This window comes from Phragmites australis, chromosome 6 (assembly GCF_958298935.1).
Source record: "Phragmites australis chromosome 6, lpPhrAust1.1, whole genome shotgun sequence".
In the NCBI taxonomy this organism is placed as follows: Eukaryota; Viridiplantae; Streptophyta; class Magnoliopsida; order Poales; family Poaceae; genus Phragmites; species Phragmites australis.
This window is the reverse complement of record NC_084926.1, coordinates 5,232,893-5,257,476: the sequence shown is the minus strand read 5'-3', so window position 1 is coordinate 5,257,476 and position 24,584 is coordinate 5,232,893. Positions and strand designations below refer to the sequence as shown.

The following is a 24,584-nucleotide window of genomic DNA, read 5'->3' as shown; positions in this document are numbered from 1 at the left end:
GATGCTTTAAGTTTAAGACGTGTTTTTGTGTACATCGCTTCGGTTTGTTGCTCATTTCGCAGTGAAAAAATCTTCTGATCAGCAGCCAGCAAGGGCACGTGCCGAGCCAGCTTTGTCACTTCTGATCGATTCCTGAACATGACCAGTAAAGCGAGATAGAGAGACAGATAAAGGTCAATGCGACATGCCCATACTTGTCATTCACTTTACTGCTCTCATCCTGTTCATTCCCTGTCAAAATGCCGTGGAAGGCCTCGCGAAACGGAGTCTTCAGTCTTCATTGCGTTCATCTCTCGGTCAGAGGGGGCCAATCACCAATGCAGGCAGCAAGCTCCTTTCGACAAAGACATCAAAGGATCTAGCTGAACCAAACGCGTGGTGGCTCCAGTCTTGTTAAGGAGAGTCCAAAGCTGGCATCATATGAACACTACGGTGAATCTGGCACAGGGTTAACAAAATTATTTGAGATCTGAAAATCGCTATTGTTATCTAGCGATTTTCCAAAATTCATGAATATCGTAAAAATCACTTAAAATTCAGTAAGATTTCATTCAAATTCACTCGATCAAATTTGTAAATCAGAGGCAAAAACCGACCGAATCGACGATTTGATAATCGCTCGATTTGAACCGAAAACCGTTTTAATTCTATCAAAAACCGATCACATTTTCTGCATTTTGTTTATGATCGAAAACCGCTCGATCTTATCGAAAACCGCTCAAGTTAAAAAAAACTAAAAAAATAACTCAATCTTGTAAAATCTATAACTAGTTCATCTAAGCTTTAAATCAAGTGAAATAAATTTTGTTGGTTTTCTTGTAACATGATTTATATGATAAAATTATATATACTCGTAAAAAAGTTATATATTTTCTATGAGAAAATATATTTACTAAACATAGTTAATTATTTGCTAATCCAAAAATCATGAAACCAAAATTGTTAGTCTTCTTGCATGATCATATGTCTTTTAAAAATACATAAACTCATGAAATAGTTATTGTAACATGCATGATTGTGTAAATATGTTACAACTAGATTAATTCATAACTAACCCATCATATCTCTAAAATTAGTTAAACCATTTTTATTAGTTTAATTATTGTCGAAAGGTGAACTCCTGTCGCATGGATCCTGGGGACCCCTTTTTAAAGATTCGGCTGGGGGATGATCCTGAATATGTTCGCCGGAGAAATAAATGGGTATGAATGCGATGGCCGGTGATGTGGAGTGATCTAATGCGGAAAAGAGTAAATGCGCTGGTGTTTAGACAGGTTCGGGCCACACGGGGGCGTAACACCCTACTCCTGTATGAATACTATAAATGCTCTGAGAAAGTCCCTCAAGAATATTGCTGGTTACAAGAATACTTATCTATCTTGTAGCCTGGGACTCTTTGTTCTTCGGCCTGTGATCTTCTTTTCTTTGCTTATGAGCAATTGTTTCCTCTTCTCAGACCTGTCTTTTTTCCTCTACTCTTTTCTCTTCTCTTCTTCTTTTGCTTTCTTTCCTTTTTTTTTTTCTTCTGTGCCGCCAGCTGCTTTAAATACCCGCCGGCAGCAGCGTGCCCCGAACGGGAGGGGGAGCACGAGTTCCGAGACACCATAAATGGAAAGGGCGTCATCATTTCCTCAGGACGAAGTGACCGGAGGTGGAAAAATACGCCACACGCCCGGTCGTTCGTCACCATAAATACACTGGCAACGGGCGCCGTGGAGAGGGCCTACCGGGCAGCCGCAGAGCGACCCGGCGTGGCCGCCCTGTCTTGTTCCCCTGCCACAGCAGCGCGGCAGACGGAATGCCTCAGCTCTTACGACGTTATCCCGAGATGGGCCGGATGGCACGGGATGGGACCCGTGCATTCAATGACCCCACGCCCTTCTGCCAGAACGTGGCAGGAACTGACACCGAGCGCGGCGGGAGCAATTGAAGGTGACAGGCCACGCATACTCTTTAAATGCGGCCTTGGGCCTTTGACTGGCTGACACCTCATCGGTGGACCCCTCGGGGGCCACTGTTAGGGGGCTCTCTGGGTCGTCGGGGAACCGAGTGCTCGGGAGGTCACTATTCACCTCCTCGAGCACTCTCTCCCGAGAATGCCCTTTCTTGTCCTCGAGGAACCGAGTGTTCGGGGGTACTGTTCACCTCCCCGAGCGCTCTCTCCCGGGCATACTTGTACGGCTCCTCAGGGGATCGAGTGCTCGGGGGCTGCTGCACGCAACCCCGAGCACTCTCTCCCGGAACTTCCTTCAGTAGGTCATCGGGATACTTTGGTGCCCAGGAGGCCACCGCTAGCGGCTCCGGGCACGTTTCTCCCGGTACTTAGCTTTTCTAGTCGTCGGGGGACTTGGGTGCTCGGAGGTCACCGCACACCTTCCCGAGCACTTTTTTCCCGGCACTTAGACTTCGTGGATCATCGGGGAACTGGGATACTCGGGGACCATCGACCGTGGCCCCGAGCGCCCTCTCCCGGGACTTGATCTTTTCCACCTTGCGGGGGAGATTCCGCGGGATGGCGCCATGTGGCGGATTGCTGGCCTGACCTCGGGATTCGGAGACCCCCGGTTCCTGATACACCGATAATTATGCTATGATTTATGTAGTAAAAGTAATGGTAGACATGAAAAAGGTTAATTATAGTATTATTTCTTAACATGTTCACTTTATGTTTGTGAACCATAAAAATTATGGAGAAATTAATAAAACTCTAAATGAAGTGAAACCAATTTTAAATATCCTATTAAGACAAATCTATATAAAAAAATTATGTGTTTGCATGTTAATTTTTTCCTTAACGTGATGGGCAAAATCATCATGTTCATAGGGCCCATTTCAATATTTTACTTTTCTTTTCAAACTTCTTCTTCATGAAATATGATGCAAATGATATTATTTTTGAATTTTTTCCACATAAGTATTAGAATTGTCTATGGTATTTTTAGAATTTTTGTGATTTTTTAATTTTATTTTTAGCATCAAATTTGAAAACCGGTCGATTTTTAAATACGACGCGGACTGAGTTGGCCGATATTCGCGGATTTTTCAAACCCTGATCTGGTAACCATATCTTGATATGGGAAGCTACTTTATTTTGAATGTTTGCAAACTGCAAGTGGACAGGTAAGATGCCTTCGGCTACAAACTCCGTGCTCTCCTAGTGAGTCCCTGCAGTTGCAGCTTGCAAAGCGGAAGCCAGTAGTAGAATACTCGAATGGCCGATGGTGAGCACCAGGCACTGAACTCATTAGCTCAACTTGCAGCTGTCTGCCTAGATTAACAAGCGGTTAGCAGGCAGATAGGGCCATTCCATATTGATTATTGTGAGCTGTGGTTAGCGCTGTGGGCAGCCTACACTAACGACTGGCCATTAATTTACAGCCGAACAGTCAGCTTATGCATTGATCACCTCAGTAGAATATTGCAGGCCTCTGAGGAATGTGAAAACCACCGCAAGTAGTTTCTCCAGGTACCTAACTGAACTCAGTTTAGGTAGTGTGGGCATCCGATCTGAAACCCTTACCGTTTGTCCTGTTCTGTAACATCAGCAACGGCGTAATCAAATGTGCATGCATACACCCATAGCCATCGCCGACGCGAATATGTATGATAAGCTTCCAACCCAAAAGGCTCCGATGATTCCACCAACTGCTGCCGGCATCATTGGCACTGAGTTTATGATTGCCAATTTGGCATCAACAACTAAATACATACTACTAAATACTAAAAAAAGCACAACAATATCTTCAAAAGGTATGCGCTTGATTCCCATCTGTAATGGAATAGTAACAGGTACATGACATTTCTTGTTTTAAATCTAAGCTACTTTAATTTGTTCTGATTCGATGTGTAAAAGTATCGAGAAAGCAAGCAGTCTCACTAACAAACGCCTGAGAAGACCTGAAAATTTACACGGATTCGAGGCAGCTACTTCTAAAGCAGTCCTCTCATCACGAGGCGACAAACAGTCAAACTTCAACCCACAGTGTGCAAATGTAGCAACCCTCGCGAGCTAATTAAGGCCAGGTGAACACCGAAAATACAGGTTCACCGGTCAACAATTACGGCCCTACTATTCTGTGGTGTGAGTGTATGACTGGGCATCGATCAGCTCGCGGCTTCGTCGATTCTTTGCAGCGACGGGCGCCATTGCCGGTGCCGCGCACTGGAGCTCCGGTTGTCGTCCCTGTCCTGTCGCGCCAACTGCAGTCAGATGGGCAGCAGCAGAGCAATCAGAAGATGGAACCTTTGCATGTTGCCATGGTTGAAAAAAATAGAAAGAAAAGGAAAAGATTCTTCCTCCTGACAGTAGTTGAAACCCACTTAATATATCCCTTAATCTAATGGTGTACTTCCTTCTGGACGCTATAGTAGCACCAGTTAGTTATCTACAGTCCTTTTTGCTCTAAAAAAATAATCTTCTTAATCGAATGCATTTCACCTGGAATATGTGGATTTTTATTTACTAAGTTACATTTTTGTTGCAACTAAAAGCTCATGATTCTACAATAATTTAGGCAATTTTCTTTACGGTTGCAAAAAATTCCATTGACGAGAACAAGACACGGCGAGAGCGTGCATGGGGGGCATCGGAAAGCAGTTGAATTAAGGGGCAAGTCTAATCCATGTAACCACCTGATCAAGACTGGCGTCCAAGGCCTCCTCGTCGTCCTCCTCCTCGGCCGCGCCCCTCGCCTTGCTCTGCCTCGACTCCAACAGCTGCTGCTGCGCCTTCTTCAGCTTCTCCTCCTTTCTAGCCTGCATCGCCTTCGTCACCTCTGAAACAACAAAACGCAAGTTAGTTTTCTTTAGCTGATTCGCATGGGCGCGAATTGGGATGGAAGGAGAAGGATTTGAGATTTTACCCTGGGTGGTGATGAGGCGGTAGACGTGGCCGAGGAGCAGGGTCTCCTTGGGCTTGAGCAGCTTGACGCGCGTGAGGCGCACGGTGCGGCGCGCGCCGTCCACGGCGTCGTGGCGCTCCTCGGCGACGCGGAGGGTGACGAGCGCGACGTAGTGTCCCGGGTTGGCGCGCATGACCTCGGCGGCGCTGGTGGACCAGTAGAGCCGCTCCACCCGCCCGCCCGGGTGCTGGAGCACCACCGTCGCCGCCTCCGCTGCTTGGCAGTTCCCCATGCTGCGCGGACGAACTGGGTGGGGTCGGCGCACGACGAAGAGACTCGGGAGCGGCGACTGCGCTGGGGGAGCGAGGCGAGGCAGAGGCGCAGAGCAACTGGTGGTGTACAGTTATAGATGGGGAGAGCAACCGCTCAAGTGGCGAGGTGGTATATATGCCGACGAGCTAGGCTAACCACTTAGTCACCGTCGTACCTACCGTCTCTTTTTTATTTTCCCCCCTTTTCGCCGTTACACCTCCGCTCCGCCTGGCACGTACGCGCCGTGCTAGGTGGAAAGAAAATTTTATGAGATTTTACTGGAAGATTTTTACGAGATTTAAATCTATATTATTTGTTTTAATCAACTGTTAATATGTATAATAGAAAGAAGAAAGAGGGTACGTGGCATATAAGATTTTCTGTAAGTTTATACTATCTCTGTTTATAAATGTAGATCGTTTTAGTCTATTCAACTATTTTCTAAATATAAATTATTTTTAAATTTTTATATATTTTTTTCTCTTTTAATCTTATCTTGCTCTTGTTTAATAAATACTATCACTCTTATAAATAAATATGTTATCTTTTTAATAAATAAAAAATAACAAGATTATTTGATCTATTTTTTTAATCCTTATACATAAATTTAAAATAATCTATATTTGTAATCGGATAGAGTAAAATTTTTTTTTGCCCGGATGCTCGTGGCTCGCGTAGGACGCTGCGGCGCCCGCCCGCGCGAGCGAGCTACCCGGCCTGGTGGTAGGTGGCTTGGGGCTCGTCTTCGTGCTCCGGCGCACGCGCGTTTGGGCGAGTAGCGAACTAGCGCGGTTTCATGATTTAGCCAACTCATCGGCAAGAGGTACCGTACGATATTTGATGCAGGTCACGCGGTGTTTGACCGCCGGGGAAGGGAACCCGCGGATCGTTTTCGCTTCCTTTTTCCAGAGTCGCGCGTGAACGGGCGTTAGGACGTACGTGTTGAGGAGTTGTCTGTACTCGTCGGGAAGTTTGCAGTGTAGCAACAGCGAGAGGAGGTGCCCATCAGTTGGTCGTTTTAGCGGCTCGGCGTGCGGACCAGGGAGGTCGATCCAACCGACCATTGGGTCTTGCTTCTCCCTGCTGCGTACGTTCGGCCTCCACCGGCCTCCATGAAGCGTCGGAAAGCATGTCGTCAGAGTCTAGCAGCAGGGCTGATCTGGCCTAAAAATTGAGTAGGATCATAATAATGATTAGACCTTTACAACTAAAAAAAAATGCTAAATCAACTAAAATTCTTAAAAAACAAAAAATTGAGAGGCCCCCATTTGCTGTATGCTGGGTCCGCGCATGCCTAGCAGTAGAGTCCATGGTACCACGATTTGCGTACTCCTGTGGCCGCTGTACTCGCAGTTTGATGTGCATTTCAACCTCTATAGCTTGTTCCTTAGGGCATTGAGAAGTCGCGATTCGCAAGAATAAATGAACAAGACAGCAAAATCTTGTCCAGATTCGTAAATTTCTTTTGGACGATCAGCGACTGGTATTTCAGTATTTCTGAAATCCCTGTCCTGGTTCTATTCCATAGGTTAATATTAACAAATTGTAGTTTGAATTTATCTACTGCAGTCTAGGTCAACCATTTGATGGCGGGCCTACACTCACATCCGGCATGAAGTTGTTCATGCAATTGGTATTTTGATAGAGCACCGAACTCGAACCGAATTATTGTCATATTCAGCTTGAGCTCTTAGAGAACTACTGCCACGGATATGCTCCCAAAACGAAAGTCAGTACCTTTAGTCTTCTGAAAAAAAGAGAGAGGCTATAAATTAGCTTCAGGGATGCTATATGGCTCAAAATGAAGTTAGCTTCTTCCTCACTGAACGCTGGGCCTCACCACGATCATTTGATACCACTCCATCTGTGGAAGAATTAGTTGCATAATAAAGAGAAAAAGACTCTGCCATCATGTCAGGCGCGGTATCAAACTAAATGTTTACTAAAATACAAATGGAGCACTTTGCATTATAAATAGCACACATAATGCATAGTGCAAGTGCTCTTGAGTGAAATCTTTGCAGTTCCTTATTCATAAATCTCATTACGTACTGCTAAAAATGGCACGTAGATGCTCCATAATAAATGGCACATATCATGGCTCAATGCTGCTTCAATCAGTATTATACTACTACGATATGAGTCGATGATTTGCTCGTCAATTTGTTCAACGTTTTGCTTCCTTCCAGAAAATGGAATGGATTGAGCTAAAAAATGCGGGACGACCATTCTGCTGCTCGCTTTCCAACCAGCAACTTCCTGAAAACAAGCTAGTATCAAATTCGAGCTAGACATGCTTCACTTGGAAGAAAAATAAAAGTGTTTAGGTTAGGTATTTAGGCGCTAGGATGTTTATAGTTTGCCGAGAATCGATTGGGACTGGCCGGCAGAGCCAGGGCAGTGTGTGGTTCGTGTACGCTTTTATTGTGACACTGCTGTCATCACAAGATGGTGAACGAGGTTCACTGGTCAACAAATGGCAACACGAACACACGATTATCAACGGTGGTACACCGGTACCACCAGTTAAGTTAAGCATATGTCTCAGACCTCACGCGATGTCAAGATCATGGTCACGTAATCCCACAGGGATGTGCCTCCGGCATTGATGAACCCATGTGCACCGACCCGGGTTGCCGTCTCGCGCGCTCTGGACTCCATGCCATGCATATCTACGCACTGTACTGTCCGGGGGACCTGCTGCTATCTTTGGAGCCCATGGCATGTGTATGAATCAGAAGAAACGAGTAGGAAATAACGAAATGGTAATTTTTTATGAATATTTTAATATTGTTTTGAATTTTGAGAGCAATGGAACGCAATATTTTTTAGTTAATAAAATTCATGCTATTATAAATATCACGGTTTTGAAATATAACATTACAAATGTGATATTTGGAAATATGCCATTATAAATCTTTTTAAATTGGGTCCATGTCATTACAAATATTCTAAAAATTGGATCATGCAATTATGTATCTCCTGAAATTTGAATTCGTTCCATTACAAATCTTATGAAATTGGATCCATACCATTACGAGATGTGCCTGATTTATAACAATAGTGATATGGATAGAATTTCAAGAGATTTGTAATGACATTTTTCTAAATACCGGATCTGAAATGGCATATTTAAAACAGTGATTTTTATAACGGGATGAATCTAATTAACCATTTTTTTAACATGTCGCTTGTTGGAAGGGCGATCGGTTATTTTTTTAAAACTATCATCCATTGGATGTGTCACCCTTCTAACGGGCTACAATAGCCTATTCTACTTTTTTTTTCAAATAGAAGCCTCTTTTGTATTTTTTTGATTTTTGAAATATAAAAATAAAAAAGATTCGTGATGGGTCTTGTCGGGCATGACACAATGCGATTGTGCCATGGGATGGCCCCCCCGAGTCAGGCCCACTTGAACCATCTCCCCAATAATGCGAAGCTACAGTGAATAATCCTGACCCATTTATTGAACAAAACTCGTTTACCTGACTGAACCAGAGCCGGATCTAAAATCTAGCTGAAAGCCTGAAAGCATACGTAATTTTCCCTAACAAAGAGCCTTATCATCGTTGTCGCCTTTTCTGCTTGATGTTCTGTGCCAGTGTGTGCGCCATACCCGTGTCCGTACAGTAACGCTTGGCACCATCTGAGGCTATCTTGTCAGGTACCAGGACATGATAACATCACCTAGCTGTCGATCGGTGGACGGGAGCAATGATCAGGCCGTTGTGGTCCTTCGTGCCAAATGGGCAATCAGGCTGCCCATTTGGCTCATTGCCTCATTCTGTCCATTGTTTCCTCTTTGGTTCGACCGGTTTGGACTCAGGACGAGGATGTGGCTTAAAGTCTCAAGAAGCCAAGAATATTAAGCGTGAGCATGAACGAAAGCTTAGATTTCAGTTACCTAGAGGCTGAACCCAGCCTCAGATCAGAGAACTTCCAGTTTCTTTTCTTTCTGAAGGATACTCACCTACCCTTTTTTAACTGTATGATGTGCACATTACTGAGATATTTAGTTACTCGCTGGGCATCTAAATTGTCGTAGTGGAACATATTTTTGAGGAAAAAATATCTCAAGCTGAACTTGGCCCATCATGCACTGATGCAGATGCACACAAGATGCATGACAAGAGAGAAGAGACGACTTTCTCATAATCGTGAATCACTAAACGGAAACCAGCATATGCCACAAAGATTTGGTACCACCAGCTATGTCAACCTTTTCCGTTTGTTGATCAGCAACCAGTCGACATGATTTCACATGGGAATACCATTCTTTCATTTTCCATACGTATTTCTCTCTCTGCTCAGCGGTTCCAAGGGCAACACAACAAACAAAGCCATGCAATTATTTGAGAAATGCATATAAGAAATAACCTGCCATGCATCGGGGGATCACAAAAGCCCCACTTGCAACAGTTCACTTCATGGCAGCACATGGCAGAAGGGGAATATTATTATGCAAACAAAATCGCAATCGCCGACCTCTAACGGCCGGAAGAATGTTGAGAATCTAATCTTATATGTTTAAAAGTCACTTGATAGATGCAATGATGCATGGGCACATGTCAACAGTAGACACTCACGGGTGCAATAGCAAACTACTGGAGTTTAAACCAAGCTAAGTCTCCAGGCTAGAGAATGTTCGCAAAGAGCCAAACCTAATCAGATGTACACAGCTGAATCATCTCATTTTTTTTTCATCAGTTGGGAGGAAGTCTAGAGAGGTAATCACATGATGTCAGTATCAAGTACTAAGAGCTAACAAATACATAAGAAATTACACAGAGAATTAGGTAATAGGCCACAAGAAGCATACAGAAAACGTACATACCACTTCATTCCTGGAAGGAAAGAAAAGCGTTATAATCAAACCTCCGCAGCAAAAGTTGGTCCCGAAGAACCCAACAACAGAGATTTAGGTAGTGTTTGGTTCGTGAGACGGAGCAGATCTATTATGTCTTTAGCTGTTTGGTTGGAATTCAGTGGGATGAGATGGTTTTGAATTAGAAAATATTGTGACGCAGAGTCGTTAAAAAAAAAGTCGAACGCAGCCATCCCACTCCTATTGTGACGCTGACGGTGGATCCGAGTACTAAAATAGACTCGTTTCTATCCCACCTACCAAACAAGTATTTGATTCCGGACCGTCCTATCATATCCATAAATACATGAATGAAATTATCCCATCTCATCTCGCTCTCCAACTAAACACTACCTTATTGAAGATCCTGGAAGCTGATGCTGGCACCCGTTGGAAACAACCAACGATATCTCGTCCTGGCGACGGCTTCACTGAAAACAACTTGACAAGCACAGTTTTGTACGAGTACTGAGGTACTTCTCCAATTTAGGATAGATACAAATTGCATGTTATTAGAGGCCAATTTTGTTCCTCTTCCAAAATGTCCAGAGAATCAGCAAAACTGTTTTTAACTAGCTTATTTTTTGTTTATTCCTAGCTGTATAGATAAGAGTAGGTCAGTAGGCACGCCGCACACGATGGGGGGGATAGCAAGCCATGGAGCCGATAGCTGCAAGCTGGGTACAGCCCCCTGACCCAGATTAGAAGATTAGGAATTTAGGAGAGATACAAATAAAGCTGCACGTGTGCGCTAGATTGACACGTAATGTTCATGGGAACTCAGAGTAGTGTCCATTCATGTGCCCTTGTTAATTTGCCTCTTCCTTCACGGGTGATATTCTACGAACTTCCCATGAATCAGGATAGCCAGTAACAGTAGACATAGAGCCATGAGATACGAACTTGTTGCACCAATGAAATCAGTACCAGCATTGCATTCAGATTAAATAAGGGAAAAAGAAAAGAAATTTAAATTTTAAATTCCATGCACAACTCACAGCAAAAGTTGGTCACGAAGAAAATGAACTACTGTGATGTCTGCTACTACATAACAAGTACTAATCAACTAAGTTAACATTGCATTGTTTTGCAATGTCTACATACAGAGATAGCTTCAGTAGAGTGATCACTAGGATATTAGCACGACTGCACCACAATGGCACTGTCAATCCATTAAAGTTGTCTCTGAATGACTACAAAAAAGGGATGAAGTATGAAATAACATGCCATTACCACCTGCAAATGAGTAAACAATATTTCCTACTTTTGGTCTGAAGTAGAGTATAAGATATACAACAGTAGCCTAAATAAGGAAGATAATTGCAGGGTGCCACCGAACTTTTTGTTTGTGCCATAGGATTCCCATCTTTTAGGAGCATAATATTTCCATATACCAAGAAAATTCAGATCGACAGTTTCGCCACTGCCAGAGAACAGGGGATAGACAGTTCAGAGTAACAGAGGATCGCGCATTAGTCACAGCAAGCTCAGACCGATGGGAAGAACTTGTTCAGGTTGAACGGCAGGGAATAGAACTCCTCACTTCTTGTGTCAGTCCTGTATGACCGAAACTTATCCCACCAATGGTACCCACGGTCTTTTCTGACAGAACTTTCATGCCTGTGAAGAGTGTTGTCCAGAAGATATGCAACAAAACCAGCAACAAACGCCTTTGACGAGAATATCACATTTACTATGTCGTTGAACTGTAAGATTAGATGGAGACAAATGATCAATACCTATCCACAAAATATATTTGAAAGACTATGCTGTTACATACCCATCTTGAATGTGTGTGAACAGGACCGAAACCAGCAACAGATGTGTACTCGTTGAAGTATTGAGGAACTGAAAGGCCCATGAAAACTGAGAACCCAAGGATGAACTTAGTCCTAAAGCTGTTGAGGTTACAGAACTGAAGGAAGCCAAGCCCAGCAGAACCTGTTGACAGATTACAACACAGTTCATCTATCTATCTGATGTGTCAACTGTAATAATTTAAAATGAAATGACAAACAAAAGTAGGTTGAAGATTTCCACCCACCAGCATAAGCAAAGAAGATACAATACAGAGCTGCAAAGATGGGTGCCGGTATTGAGGCAAAAACAGCTCCAAATTTGCCTGGGTAGTCAAAACGACCCATGATTAGTACAATGTAAGTACTTGTGTTCTGAAGTGATCAGAGCTAGCAAAATTGCAGTGTGAAAACTAGGTATGTTCAATTGAACACCAATTCACAGGTTAAGTAGCAATAAAGTACTACAAACACCATCGTGTTAATTACTTAGTGGGCCACGCTCGCAAGCACAAGCACAGAAAAATAAAGAAGTAACAAAACTGCACAATGTATTTTCAAATTAGTGCAATTTAATTCTTCTTCTGAGTAGGATTGAATAAATTAGTGCTAATACTTGTATCTACATTTACTAATCTCGATGTCTACTGTAGTCTAACATATCAAAGATTCACAATTGTATAAAGTAACAATTATATTCCCATGATCAAGGCAGAGTCACTCTTCCTGATTATAAAAATAAGAAATCGTGATCATGGTAGCACGGATGGTAAAAGGAACACTCGTGCCATTTGGCAGACTCAAGGCAGTATTCTGTTGTTATAGATGCAGCATAATAAGCATCTAAGCAGTCAACACTAGAAAAGTTACTGGTTGGTTTATTGCAGTAAACAAAAGACGAAGGAGAGAGCTTTGCAATAACAACGGTTCCATTAAATGCCTTGAAAGAAAATATTTAAACGCATATTCAGAGCTTTGTGGTTAGTGTCTACTTTCTATCTGCACAAGTAAGTGCTTAGGTAACGAGATTTAGTTTGTCCCAGTTCAGTATCTTCAGAAAACTGTTGTAACATATCTACTATAGAAAGCTCTAGTCCTAGACCTCATATGGAGTCTGAGTTTCTCAGTGAATATATATATACAGCAGTATGCACCACCAATGATCTTAATTCTAATAGAGTTTTAAGATGTTTTCTTGGATTATCCACCTCAGTAAACCAAAAAAAAAAAAAAACTCATGAAAAAAAGGGAAGGCCCATATCCAAGAACTACTATTTTTAGTATTATAGCAGGCTTATGGGACACGAACAAAACCAGACCGATTTGATAGTTCTGTTATATATATGTTGATTGATTAAAAGAACAAAAAAATGTCTAAAAATTTACCATCTCAAATGATCAACTAGCTTCATAACAAGCAAACTTACCCAGGATAGAGAAGAATATCATGAAACCAGCTGATATCTGTACTACCCTTCGGCTACCAACACGTGTCAAAGCTAGCAAGCCAGCATTTTCACTGCAGACAAGGGAACAATTGTCGTCTTCAAATTGGATTATATGTATTCCTTACAGAGAATAGTCGTATCAAAATGGAAATGAGATGCATTCTTAAAAAAATGTACCGTATGATGCTTACACTGATACAGAAGATCCATTTCCAGTTCCAAATAGCCCATCCAGCAGAATACCAATGCCCTAAAGCAAGAACAATTGCATGTGCTGCAAGTAAGTTCAAATTTGCAATTATAGTCAAACTTGAGCATGTGGTGGATGGAAAAACAACACATACCTGCCAGCCGATACCACGGCTAAGTACAGAGGGTGGGATAGGTGTGGCACTGGCATACCTAGAAACAGCAATGAAGGCACCGGTAGACTACAAAAAAGAATTATGCAGTTAGTGAATTAATTATTTCATCACTATGCAATCCCACATATTCCTAAGAGCATGGGGCCAAACCTCCACGAGAGCAACAAATGATGCAGCCATCATTGCAAAAGCTTCACCCGCATCAAAAGTTGGAGCACCCCATTGAAAGGGATATGGCACTCTTATCCTATCATTTTAGTTGTGGAAAAGTTGAGAACCAATCACGTTTTTTTAACGACAAAGGGTAGTAACAAGCGAACAATTATATCTTCAGAACAGCACAACAATACCAGGGTGCACCACCAATTAATCCAGAACGGTCAGTACGGCAATGAAACTGGGTCTTTGGTGGTGCATTCCTGTATGCTCCTCCAACAGTGAGAAGATATGCATAGAGCCACACTATGGGGATAGTGAATAGGACAGCAAATCGGTCGAATATAGACTTCAGCATGTGTACAGTGTGTGGCAGGTACTGCAAAAAAGGAACAAAAAGGAAAACAGCAGTTGGAGGACACAGAAAAGTGCTAGGTAGCAAAGCGGGGGCAGCAACCACATGCATAGAAACTCAATCATACCATTGCAAATATCACCAGTAGAATGAGTTCAGGGAGACCAATCTCAACACACTTGGCAACCTGGGTATTTATAGTTCGAGCATAAGTCATATTCTTGAACAAATAGTGAGTAGAAACACAATTATTAAATCTTACCGAGGGAAAGCCTAGCTCATAAAGTCCAAAGCCAACTAGCGCCACCAAAGGAGCAGCTGACAGTGGACTCAGATACCTGAAACAAAGCCAGTACATAACAAGTATACAACCTCATGTGAGACAGAGTAATACGCATTGTTTCTGCAAGTTTCTTTCTTTCTTGAGTACCTCTGGAGCAGCCATTGAACTTAGAAATAAAGATTACTGATTGTTCACCTGCCTACCTGGCAACATTACGCCAAAGGCCACTGAAGCCAACTATGATCTGTAGGGCCGAAGCAACAATCAATGCACCTTGCGTTCCACGCATGATGCGCAGAAATTTCTTCACAGAATAACATACAAATCATTAGTTCGAGGTACAGAAAACCAAGTAGGTTGTAGTACTTTCAACATACAGTGTGGGGGTTTGGCTCATTGGCATAACGTCCTGCAAGAATGATCGAGATGGTAGGCAGAACAAAGGTGTATGACCCGCCAATAACTGCAGGCAACCTGGTACCAAAGAAACTCTGCAAGAGGGTGTTGATCCCTGCCACGAACAACAATGTCTGGATAACCACTGCTTTGTCCTCCTGACATAAGAAGGAACCATTAGTATTCGATTAACAGCTTAAGACCAAAGCAACATGAATGAGTAAATTTGAAATCTCACATTGTTTCCTCCCATTTGTGGAACTAGTGCAGTTGGTATGATCACAGTGGTACCCAGCATGACCAGATAATGTTGGAACCCAAGAAGAATGGCTTCGGCTGCATTGCAGACAATCCCATATAACTGAGTGAGAGCAAAAAGTTCCTCACTAGTAATATCGTATCAATGTTACAAATAGCACATAACACAAGCATGTGGGTAAAGTGTTTTTATAGCAGACAACATCGTAGGTGTAACATGCTCAATAATTGTGTCACCTACACAAGCGTGTGAAGTTAATTCAAGCGAAATATATGAAATCAAGTTTAAAGAATTAAACCCAAAACACAAAAGCTAATACAACCGCATTTTTTTTCTGTAGGTGACAAACAAACAAACTTATTTTACTCATCCTTCTTTCCATGCGATCCAAGCTCGCAACATTTTGCTCCTTTAACAACGTTACTTCCTCGCAAGGAGTAGTTCTTGGTGCACGTGATTCATGTCTGACGTATGAATTCAGAATGGATGATGAACTGAATATGCAACAGATGTCTTTTCTTTAAAAAAAAAATGCTGGTTGTCTTTCGCCTCCTCCGGCCATGAGGCAAAGTCAATCCAGGAGGTACAAAATCCCATGCAAGTCATATGCAATTTAATGAAATAGACCTAAAATTTGTTTGTAGCTGTAACACCCCGCTTTCAAATTTTGTTCACAGCCTAGCCCACCTGTGGGGCAGGCCCGCATACACATAACATCTCTCTTACACTTTTATCCTCGGTTCGTGTAAAAGGGTTAACCCGGAGATACTATGTTTGGAGCGCGATAGCTTATAAGCTGGCCCCAACCTATCTAACCTATTTAAACCCACCACACTAGAACACTTGGACCACACGGGGCCAGGGTATTACAGTAGCAAAGCACCAGACACACTACATCCCATAAACGCAACAGCGAGATTTTACATCGTTACACAGCCGAATCGAGCTTTGCATCCAACACATCCGTTAGCATTGATGTATATTCAATGTATCAGATCATGCAACACGCTCTCAAAAAAAGATCATGCAACACATAGAAAGTTCCAACTCAGTAATACAGAGAATCAATGCAACTCAAAGCGACAGCGATGTATTGATGTGGAAGTCAGGTTTGGAGCTAGCTAATAGCTACCGACACAGCGTATACCAATCCAGTGATGCACTACATATTACCCACGAACTAAAGATGGATGGATTGGCCATGATATACTAACCAAAAAGGAAGGAGCATGTGCCTAAGACTGAAAAGAGTCAACGCCGGAGTTAATTAACACCAAAATAACCCAACAGAAACTCTAAATCAGCACCAGATTTCTGAATATTCCGTCCACGCCACTGGGAAGTCTCAATCTTCAGAATTATACCATTGTCATCAATGAAGGTGACAGCGAAATAGTACACGGTGTCACAGATCCGGAAGGAGTGTGCAACTTGATCATCAAGCGCAACACCTAAACCTCCTCCCGATAACTCCTTTGAATATCCATTTGGTGGATATACACCACGCTACTAGCAAGTAGCAACAACACGAGTCAAACCTTTGCAGAATCACGAGCGCCCGATTAAACAACTAGAGAAGCGAAACAGAAAGGCGAAGCACTTTTAGTAAGCATCTAAACTTGACAAGGAAAGCTCGGGCAGATCTGACAAGTCCCCCTCGCAAAAACCACTCACCTCAAGCGAAGCTACGAGGCATGCATCAAGTAGTAAACACCACACCGCACCGACGCCACGGACCCTTGAAAACGACGCGAGAAACTGCGACGTTCGGAGTAGCAGCGCATCGCTATCGCAACCAACTTCCTACCGGGACCAACCAAAACCCATCGAAATTTCGCGCCGCGCCACGGGGTTTGTTGTTCGCTAACAACGACGTGAACGAAGGCGGCAACGGAACGGGAAGATTTCGTCTCGCGAGCGGCAGAGGGAGGCCGGAGCCGAGGAGGAAGCGAGGGAGGGGACGGGGTGAGGACTCACGCCACGGAGGAGGGCTGGTGATGCAGTAGGAGACCCCCGGGAGCTGGTCCTTCACGGGGTGCGGCGTCAGCTCGTCCTGCTTCGGCGCCGCACCGCCACCGCCACCGCCACCTCCACCGCCGGCCATCTCGCGCCTCTCAGATCACACGCGCACAGACACCCCCCCCCCCTCCCCTCTCGCAATGCGAGCGCCGCGCGAGGCGAGAGGAGCAGCCGCAGCGGTGGCGTGGTGCGCGAGTGCCAGCGCCAGTAGTAGAGTATTGTAGTGGCACTGGATCAGAGGGGAGCCGGGTGAGGGGGGGAGAGTGAAGCACAAGCAGACGCGGTCAAAAAAGCAAGCACTCGGGCGCTGGCTGCAGAGGCTGGGAGCGGTTCCTGTTTTGTACGCGTCGTCGTCGTTTCTTCCTTCCCTCCCTCCCCGCCTGCCTCTGCGTACTGCGGCCCCGCCCGGACGGCTCCAAAACCGCATTTACACCGGTGCTGTTTTGCGTGTGTGCGTGAGCGAGCCGTGCGAATCTCTCCTGCCTGGCCTGCCTCCCCCCACCCCCCTTCTCCTTGCGTGGCGCTGCCGCTGAAGGTACTCGTAGCTCTCTGAGATTTTGGTGCGAGTTTGCCACAAAACCCCGGGGGGGTTTGCCCGGCGTATTTGGCTGCATTTTGAGTATTTTCGTTCGGTTCCTGCCGTGTTTAGGTTCGACCCGTTCGTGCTGTTTTTGCGTGAGGTTCTCGCGTTTACTGCGCGTTTCGGGTTTGGGGCGTTGGGAAATGTGGTTTCGATGGATTGTGCGTGAAGAAAGAGGTTTCGTTTCCGTGGTCGAGTTGTACTGGCTGTGATCGCGTAGTACAGTGGGCTAGCGCGCACGGGATGGGCGGGGCTTTTCTTTTCCTTGGGGCGAGAAGGGGAGGGCTGTGAATTACTGCGGTGGTTACTGTTTGTGTGGTAAAAGAGCAGGGCGTAGGAACTGGCAGAAGACCGGTTGTTTTCGCTTTTCCGTGTCTCGTTCCGGGGGAGGAGGGGGTGAAAGAGCAGGCAAGGACGCTTTTGACCTGTACGCAAAGATGCTCCGCCGTACTATTCCCTATCATTGTGTTCCTCCCTTCGTTTTGCTATTCACCCTTCAGTACAGCATTGTGCTTTTCTGCTGGTGTTGCTTGGTACTATTTCGGTGAGAACGATTAGTCACGGGCTGGGCTCACGGCTCACACACCTACAGCGGTCACATACTGGCATTGTTGCAGCAGCCCTTATTTACGCTAAGTCAATACTGCTGCCGCCGTAGTCCAGGATACTTGTTCATAATTATCAAGGGATCCTACAACTCGATTCCATAATTTATTACAGGGGTTTTCTAGAAGCGGGCCTGCAAGTGATTAGCTGTGATAGTACTTGCACGATAAGCATTAAATTAGAAGAGGTGCTCATGGCCGTGGAGATCTCGAGTCCTCAGGCACGAGGAAATGCATGGTCCTCCCTGGGGATTGCTTATTTCAAACGATCAAGGAAGCGATTGGCATGTGGGTGAGAGAGAAGTGCTCACAAGGGAAGCCAGTTGGAGCACTGGTCAAATGTGACAGGACATGCATGGAATTTCCAGGAATGAAATAAATGCACGTCTTAAACAGGATCATGCTATTTACCATCGTAATTGTTTGTGAATTGAAGTAGTAAAGACTCTGGATTTTGTGTAGTTATGGTTTATGACTTGAAGTAGTCACGGACTGGGACAAAATGTACGAAGATTGCCATATATTTATCATCGTAAAAATCATAAAAAAATAAAAAATATCATCGGTGTGAGGATGATAGGTGGGTTGTCCTGAGTTATGTCATCCTTATAGCCGATGATATTTTTTAATATGAGAACTTTTACAATGATATTCACCTAATTTTATCCATTTATTAAACTACCCCTCCGACGTGTCTTACAGCCTATTTGTTTCTCCCTAGATTGTGGATTGTAGATTCTGCAAATAAATGATCAAATTGTAGAAGTAAATTCTATAAATCTATGTCTAGATTATAGCATAATACATTTAAATTGAGCTTCTACAATTCAAAATACAGGGAGAAAAACAAACAGATCCTTACTCTAATAAAGCTCGATCAGCATTTCAACACTATACGGACCTGTATGGTTGGCTTGAGGTTTTTTTTTTTTTGACGTTTTGCTGAAAAGTTATTTTTCTGACTTCTGACGGTTGGCTATTACCTTTTACAATAAATTTTTAGTTTATTAACACACTAAAAACAAAAAAACTCATTTTAATTAGTTTCTCAATTTTTAGTTTATTTTTTAAAAACTAACTTTTCAACTTGAGCTAATTCAACAGCTACACTTTTTATTTCGCCCTTTGGCTTCTCAGAAACAAAAGTCGATAAGCAGAACCAGTGCTTACATACAGACAAAATGCTGGGGGTAAAAGCACTGCCCCAGTGCAAGGTTTCAAAATTCAATTCAAGATTGAATACCGAGTCCCGCCGATTTCTTCGATATTCGTGGTTTTCGACAATAATTCGGTAAAATTTGGTAAAAATCAAACAAATTTTGTCAATTTTTTTATTTTTTTATTTTAATTTGAATTTAATAAACAACCGGTCAAATTTTGAATACGAACCACAGTGAATTGGTTGGTAACTGTGAATATCTAGCGGTTAACGACGCATTTTAAAATCCTGCCGTAGTGTAGCATGCATGGGAGTGTGGATTCTCCCCTAGCGTAGCATTAGAGAGCAAGAGATATTGACAATATCGCTGCCACAGGAACTATCATAAGCGCAAGTTCAGACAATCAGACACTGTATAAGGCGCCATGATGTGCTGTATAATATACTGCTATTATGTAGCCCAACATTCCTTCTTAGCATCATTTAATGATTTTTGCAGCATCTTTAACAGAAAAATAGTGCGATCTCACATCGTCAAGCAAATCCAGCATATAACCTCACTAATCAACCTCGATTACAATAACTTTCACCTTAAGAATGAACTAGAACTTATTTGGGCATAACATCTTAGTCACCGTGTGGAGGTCAAAACATAGCATGTACATAAATTTTAAGCCAGTGAAGTGGCACTGACAGTTCATCAGATCAAACGCGAAACTAGATGACTAAGGGAATTCTTTCTTGAACTCAAATGCGTGTAACCGTCTAGCTACATTTTGTTATTGGATGCTAAATACTTTTCCTGCCAGAAAAAAAATATGACAGAGCAAAGTGGAATTATCAGTCTCTGGTGGATGGATTTTCAAAGTAGCTCCCCTTCTTTTCGTAGTTACTTATACAACTCCCCCTTCTTTCAATGCCATCAATTTTCTACGTGTGTTGCTTCAACCAAATCCCTCGAACCACCAGCGATTGAACTAACAACAGTACAGTACGATGTCTTATGATCCATTCAAATGGCACATCATGTCTATCAAAGAGTACATAATTAACTAGTTGATGTGATTATTATGACAAGGATTTTTGCTGAAACAATTTTTCAGAAAGTAAATGATGAAAATAAGCAAATGGGTACAGTATTAGAAATAGAGAACAAGGGGGTTAATGAAATAATTAGCCAAGCCAGATAGGTTAAGCGAGTTGGCCAGGTACACGCGCATGTAATCTTTTCCTTTCAAAGTCAACCTGCAAGAAACAAACACACCCAAAAACGAAAGGGTGATAAACAACTTTCAGTCTTTTTACTGGTTTAGATGTGTAAAAGTATGAAACATTGCCTACAAGTATGAAGTATTACCACTTTCCTAACCCGTTCATTCGCAGCCGATGTTCCGCCGCTCACATTTTCAGGGAGGTATGGACTGCAAACACGAACCTCCTTCATTACAACAATGTCAGTCTTGTCCCACTGAACTGGAAGCCTGATACAATGGAACAATAATTTGTTATCTGTATATTAGAACTGGAGACAAAAAGAAAAGTTTCCTTATATTTTCACACATTCCATGAGGACAACTAACTGTTACAGAAAAACAATATACATATATAACATCTCCAACAAAAATAATGTAAAATACTATAATATTGTAGCAAGCTGTATGTAAAGAAATCAAATTATTTGTGCGCAAATTAGAGCAAGGCATATCAATAGAAATCAATTTGCTGAAAACAAACTAGAGCAGCCACATCATGACAAAGTAGAAGGTACTGCAATCTCCTCTTAAAGCTTTCACATTTCATGGCCTTACATAAGCAGCACCCCTTGCCAGAATCAAATATTTATTGAGGGTATAACTTGATGCTGATCCAGTGATTCTAGTCTTAAACTCATTCTGAGCAAGTTCCCTATTTTGCAAAATTGCCAATGAACAGAGTTGTCTTGAGATTATACTTTTGGAGTATGTATTGCATGGAAACTTGGGAAAGAGTTCATTATCAATTGCGCACGCAGAGACACCAAAAATACATTTGCAGTAACAAACATGGAAAAAAACTTGATAAAGACAAATTGACCATAGTAGAGACAAAAATTATGATGTGTGAACTGAAATTCAGATGTAGAATATCCTCAAAAGTCAAAACGCAGATAAGTAAAGGTAAACTTACGTCTTGGACAATGCATCGAATATACTTTGAGCTTCTGGGGTGACACCGACACCAATTCTCTCAGCTTCAATCTCTGCTTGCCTGCAAATTGTCATGCATGGTGTGAGAAGTGAAGTGGCAATGAAGAAGATAATCGCGTGAAGCTAACTCTCATATTGATAAATAGTAATGATGAAGTCGATGCAACAAATGTATTCTCGAAGTTGATGCAACATATCACCATAAATCTAAACTTGGCAGTTGGAACGCCAAACAGGCTCCTGAGTAGAGAAGGGGGGGGGGGGGATAGTAATAAGCAAGATTGACCATTATCTGGCCATTTGAAACCACATCAGCATCACAACGATGATTTGCCCACGATCCACTGTCCATATAAATGTTTAGTCAATAACATTAACCTCTACACACACTTCTACTACAACTAAACACCAATGACCAGACAAAGTAAAACATGCCCACAGATGGTGGCTTCTGTTGGCTCACAAAGACTTCCAAAAGCTAGTAGCGTCACTTTGGGTATCAAGTCAAACATCATACATCAAACTGATAACAAAAGAAAAATAGGGTCTAATTTAGGGACCTGATTTCCTTAATAGTCTCTTAAGAGCTCATCATAACTTAGCTCATCTTAACAGTCTCTTAAGAGCATATTTCCAAAAGAAAATATTCAAATTATAATAGTTCAATTGTATAAGCGAATGCATGACAGCAAAACCAGGACAACAAATAACTAGAGACCTGAAGGTGAACACCACTGATCTCCAGCATGGCAAAAGATAGTGTCTAAGAGACCTGATTTTCTCAAATAATGCAAAGCTTAGTAGTACTTTGCAGGTCAGTTACATGTTGCATGCCTGTATTTCCACAGAAGATACTACCAATAATCAGAACAAAACCACCACCTTGCTAACCCAACTGTAACAAACATGAAAGTGGCCATCTTTGATGCTTTGATAAATTCCAAATATTGTATGCACCATGCTATGCCAGTTATGCAGTTGGCCAGGCTGTAAATCTCCATTCGTTTTAGTTGCCAAGAAAGGCAATGCAAGCTCCGAAGCCCACAAGCTATGAATCTCTCACCAGATACAAAATATTTTCCTTGGTTTATAATTTCTAATCTGTACTACTATAAGGCTATAACCATTAAGAGACACATATGGATGCAACCCTTCATTCTAATGATGAAGTGCGAAGATCTCCGGAACCATACAAACAATCTGAACCATCTCATTATAGCAGATGGCCTTCCTTGTAGTCCTTATTTTCAGGCACATATTAGTTCCTACTTCACTTGCTACAATTACATGTGAACACTGTTATCACTTCACCTTCTGTGCATTGTCATGTATCTAACTGAATAAACAGTATGATGCATTTACATCGGAAAAAAATATCGCTTTTACCAACTAAAGGAGTCAGGTTCAACTGTGAAGCAACTTCAAAAATAGTTAATTATGCCACATAGAAAACCGATGCTAGATTGCATTGCTTTTCTTTTTCCCCTGACATGAGTTCATATTTACACTATCTAGTTGTGGAAACAACGCTCAAAATGTACTTCTTCCCACAAGTAGTATGATCCACTCATAACGGCATCTCAAACATAAGCAGCCTGAACCGGCATCTTACGCCTAAATACCAGTGATTCACACACCTGAGTGCGGCCTCCTCCCGGGCATGGATGGCGGGGAGGTCGAGCATGCAGCCGGCCGGGTCTAGCGGGTCGTCGCCCTTGCCAATCACGGAGAACTCCCGGATGTAGTTCGCCTTGAGCACCCTCACGTTCCGCCGCTCCCCTCTCTCCGCCCTCCCTACGCCCTCCTGTGATCTACTCGGTCATGGAAACAATTACACAACGCGAGCGCGCATACAAACAGAGGGACAGATGAGTAAAGGACACGGAGATGGGGATGAGAGAGGAGGGATTTGGAAAGGATATGGATGACGAGGAGGTTGGAGGGGCGGTCGAAGGCGACGATCTGGCCCTCGAACTCCTCCCCGAGGGTGGTCTTCGCGGAGATCACAACGCCGATCGCGAACTCCTCGCCGCCGGCCTCCATGCGCCGCCGCGCGGTGGTGGATGGGAGGAGGTGAGCGGGTGAACTGGGTGGAGGCGGAGGCGGAGGCGGAGGCGGAGCTGTGTGGGGTTTCGGCTAGAACTCTGCGGACTGCGGGCGACGCGGGGGCCGGGGAGGCAGGGGAAAATCTACGGCCTGCTGTGGAACGTGGAACGGGTGGCAAACAGTTCAGGGCCCGTTCGGCCATCCTGCGGTTATGTTTGGTCCTTTGGTTGATCCAATGCGTCCAAGTCTGGCCCGCCCAACGGATCAATCTACACGTAGTACTACGAGTATGTGTCAAACTCACACCAAACCTGCCTATTATTACAAATAATTGTAGAAAGATAAAAAAAATACAGGAATAAAAACTCTTGTTATTAATTTATAGTAATTTATAGGGTGTTTACATATTTATATATATTGAATGTATATGATAAAAGAACAAATTTATTGAAGAGAGATATCTTCTTAATAGACATAACTCTTGATATTTGATAGTATAATTAATCACATGGTTAAACACTCAAAGTGTGTCTATTTATTAGAGGTATTAATTTGCAACACTCCTCCTTGATCAATTTGGTTATCTGTATACGTCACATAAAACTCCTTCAAAAACCCTGAAGAAAATTTAAGGAAAAATATAATATGATGATATGCCACTAAAACTAATTTTAAACTCAATGAGAAAAATAAGGAGAAAATAATACAAGATATATTGATTATTATCTCATTGTAAACTCATATGATAAAAACTAAAAGAAAAAAAACCCATAAATAAGTTTCGAGAACAATTGATATGACTTGTGGATCAATATGTCTTTGATACCTCTTTAATTGCTTTATTAAAATCTTTTCTGAGAAACCTTGTAAGTAAAGCTTGTAGAGGGAAAAAAATACAATATAATATATGA

At 42.8% G+C, this 24,584-nt stretch overlaps 3 protein-coding genes across 4 annotated transcripts; all 3 read right to left on the bottom strand.

Annotated features, from left to right (window-relative positions):
- Nucleotides 1-3,740: 3,740 nt before the first annotated feature.
- LOC133921270 (uncharacterized) lies at nucleotides 3,741-5,276 on the bottom strand. The gene is made up of 3 exons (XM_062366072.1): nucleotides 4,863-5,276; nucleotides 4,633-4,775; nucleotides 3,741-4,200 (listed from the first exon to the last, which is right to left on the bottom strand). The coding sequence occupies exons 1-3, from the start codon at nucleotides 5,131-5,133 to the stop codon at nucleotides 4,105-4,107; spliced, it is 510 nt and encodes a 169-aa protein (XP_062222056.1). The 5' UTR covers nucleotides 5,134-5,276; the 3' UTR covers nucleotides 3,741-4,104.
- Nucleotides 5,277-10,963: 5,687 nt separating this feature from the next.
- Nucleotides 10,964-17,454, bottom strand: LOC133921269 (nucleobase-ascorbate transporter 6-like). 2 transcript variants are annotated; one of them, XM_062366069.1, is made up of 14 exons: nucleotides 17,056-17,454; nucleotides 15,058-15,155; nucleotides 14,801-14,977; nucleotides 14,627-14,727; nucleotides 14,403-14,478; nucleotides 14,268-14,327; nucleotides 13,980-14,164; nucleotides 13,780-13,876; nucleotides 13,609-13,695; nucleotides 13,456-13,514; nucleotides 13,244-13,335; nucleotides 12,065-12,142; nucleotides 11,801-11,961; nucleotides 10,964-11,726 (listed from the first exon to the last, which is right to left on the bottom strand). In XM_062366069.1, exons 1-14 carry the CDS (start codon nucleotides 17,180-17,182, stop codon nucleotides 11,508-11,510), a joined length of 1,617 nt encoding a protein of 538 aa, XP_062222053.1. In that variant the 5' UTR covers nucleotides 17,183-17,454; the 3' UTR covers nucleotides 10,964-11,507. The 2 variants fall into 2 exon arrangements, with proteins under 2 accessions (XP_062222053.1, XP_062222054.1); XM_062366070.1 differs by lacking the exon at nucleotides 17,056-17,454 and adding an exon at nucleotides 16,753-17,014.
- A 3,016-nt stretch (nucleotides 17,455-20,470) lies between these two features.
- LOC133921268 (uncharacterized) lies at nucleotides 20,471-23,810 on the bottom strand. Its single transcript, XM_062366068.1, has 5 exons — nucleotides 23,551-23,810; nucleotides 23,265-23,434; nucleotides 21,608-21,688; nucleotides 20,799-20,922; nucleotides 20,471-20,686 (listed from the first exon to the last, which is right to left on the bottom strand). The coding sequence occupies exons 1-5, from the start codon at nucleotides 23,668-23,670 to the stop codon at nucleotides 20,633-20,635; spliced, it is 549 nt and encodes a 182-aa protein (XP_062222052.1). The 5' UTR covers nucleotides 23,671-23,810; the 3' UTR covers nucleotides 20,471-20,632.
- Between the last annotated feature and the right edge of the window lie 774 nt (nucleotides 23,811-24,584).

Excerpts from the sequence above, each read along its gene's own strand:
- LOC133921270 (XM_062366072.1), bottom strand. The coding sequence starts at position 5,133 with ATGGGGAACTGCCAAGCAGCGGAGGCGGCGACGGTGGTGCTCCAGCAC. Across the intron at positions 4,776-4,862 it reads CCGCCTCATCACCACCCAGG|AGGTGACGAAGGCGATGCAG; the intron begins GTAAAATCTCAA and ends TTGTTGTTTCAG. Across the intron at positions 4,201-4,632 it reads TGGACGCCAGTCTTGATCAG|TTGGCGCGACAGGACAGGGA; the intron begins GTGGTTACATGG and ends ATCTGACTGCAG.
- LOC133921269 (XM_062366069.1), bottom strand. The coding sequence starts at position 17,182 with ATGGCCGGCGGTGGAGGTGGCGGTGGCGGTGGCGGTGCGGCGCCGAAG. Across the intron at positions 13,515-13,608 it reads GCCGTGGTATCGGCTGGCAG|GGCATTGGTATTCTGCTGGA; the intron begins GTATGTGTTGTT and ends TTCTTGCTTTAG. Across the intron at positions 11,727-11,800 it reads TTCACACACATTCAAGATGG|TTCAACGACATAGTAAATGT; the intron begins GTATGTAACAGC and ends CTAATCTTACAG.
- LOC133921268 (XM_062366068.1), bottom strand. The coding sequence starts at position 23,670 with ATGGAGGCCGGCGGCGAGGAGTTCGCGATCGGCGTTGTGATCTCCGCG. Across the intron at positions 23,435-23,550 it reads CCTCCAACCTCCTCGTCATC|CAGGAGGGCGTAGGGAGGGC; the intron begins CATATCCTTTCC and ends CCGAGTAGATCA. Across the intron at positions 21,689-23,264 it reads CGGGAGGAGGCCGCACTCAG|GCAAGCAGAGATTGAAGCTG; the intron begins GTGTGTGAATCA and ends GACAATTTGCAG.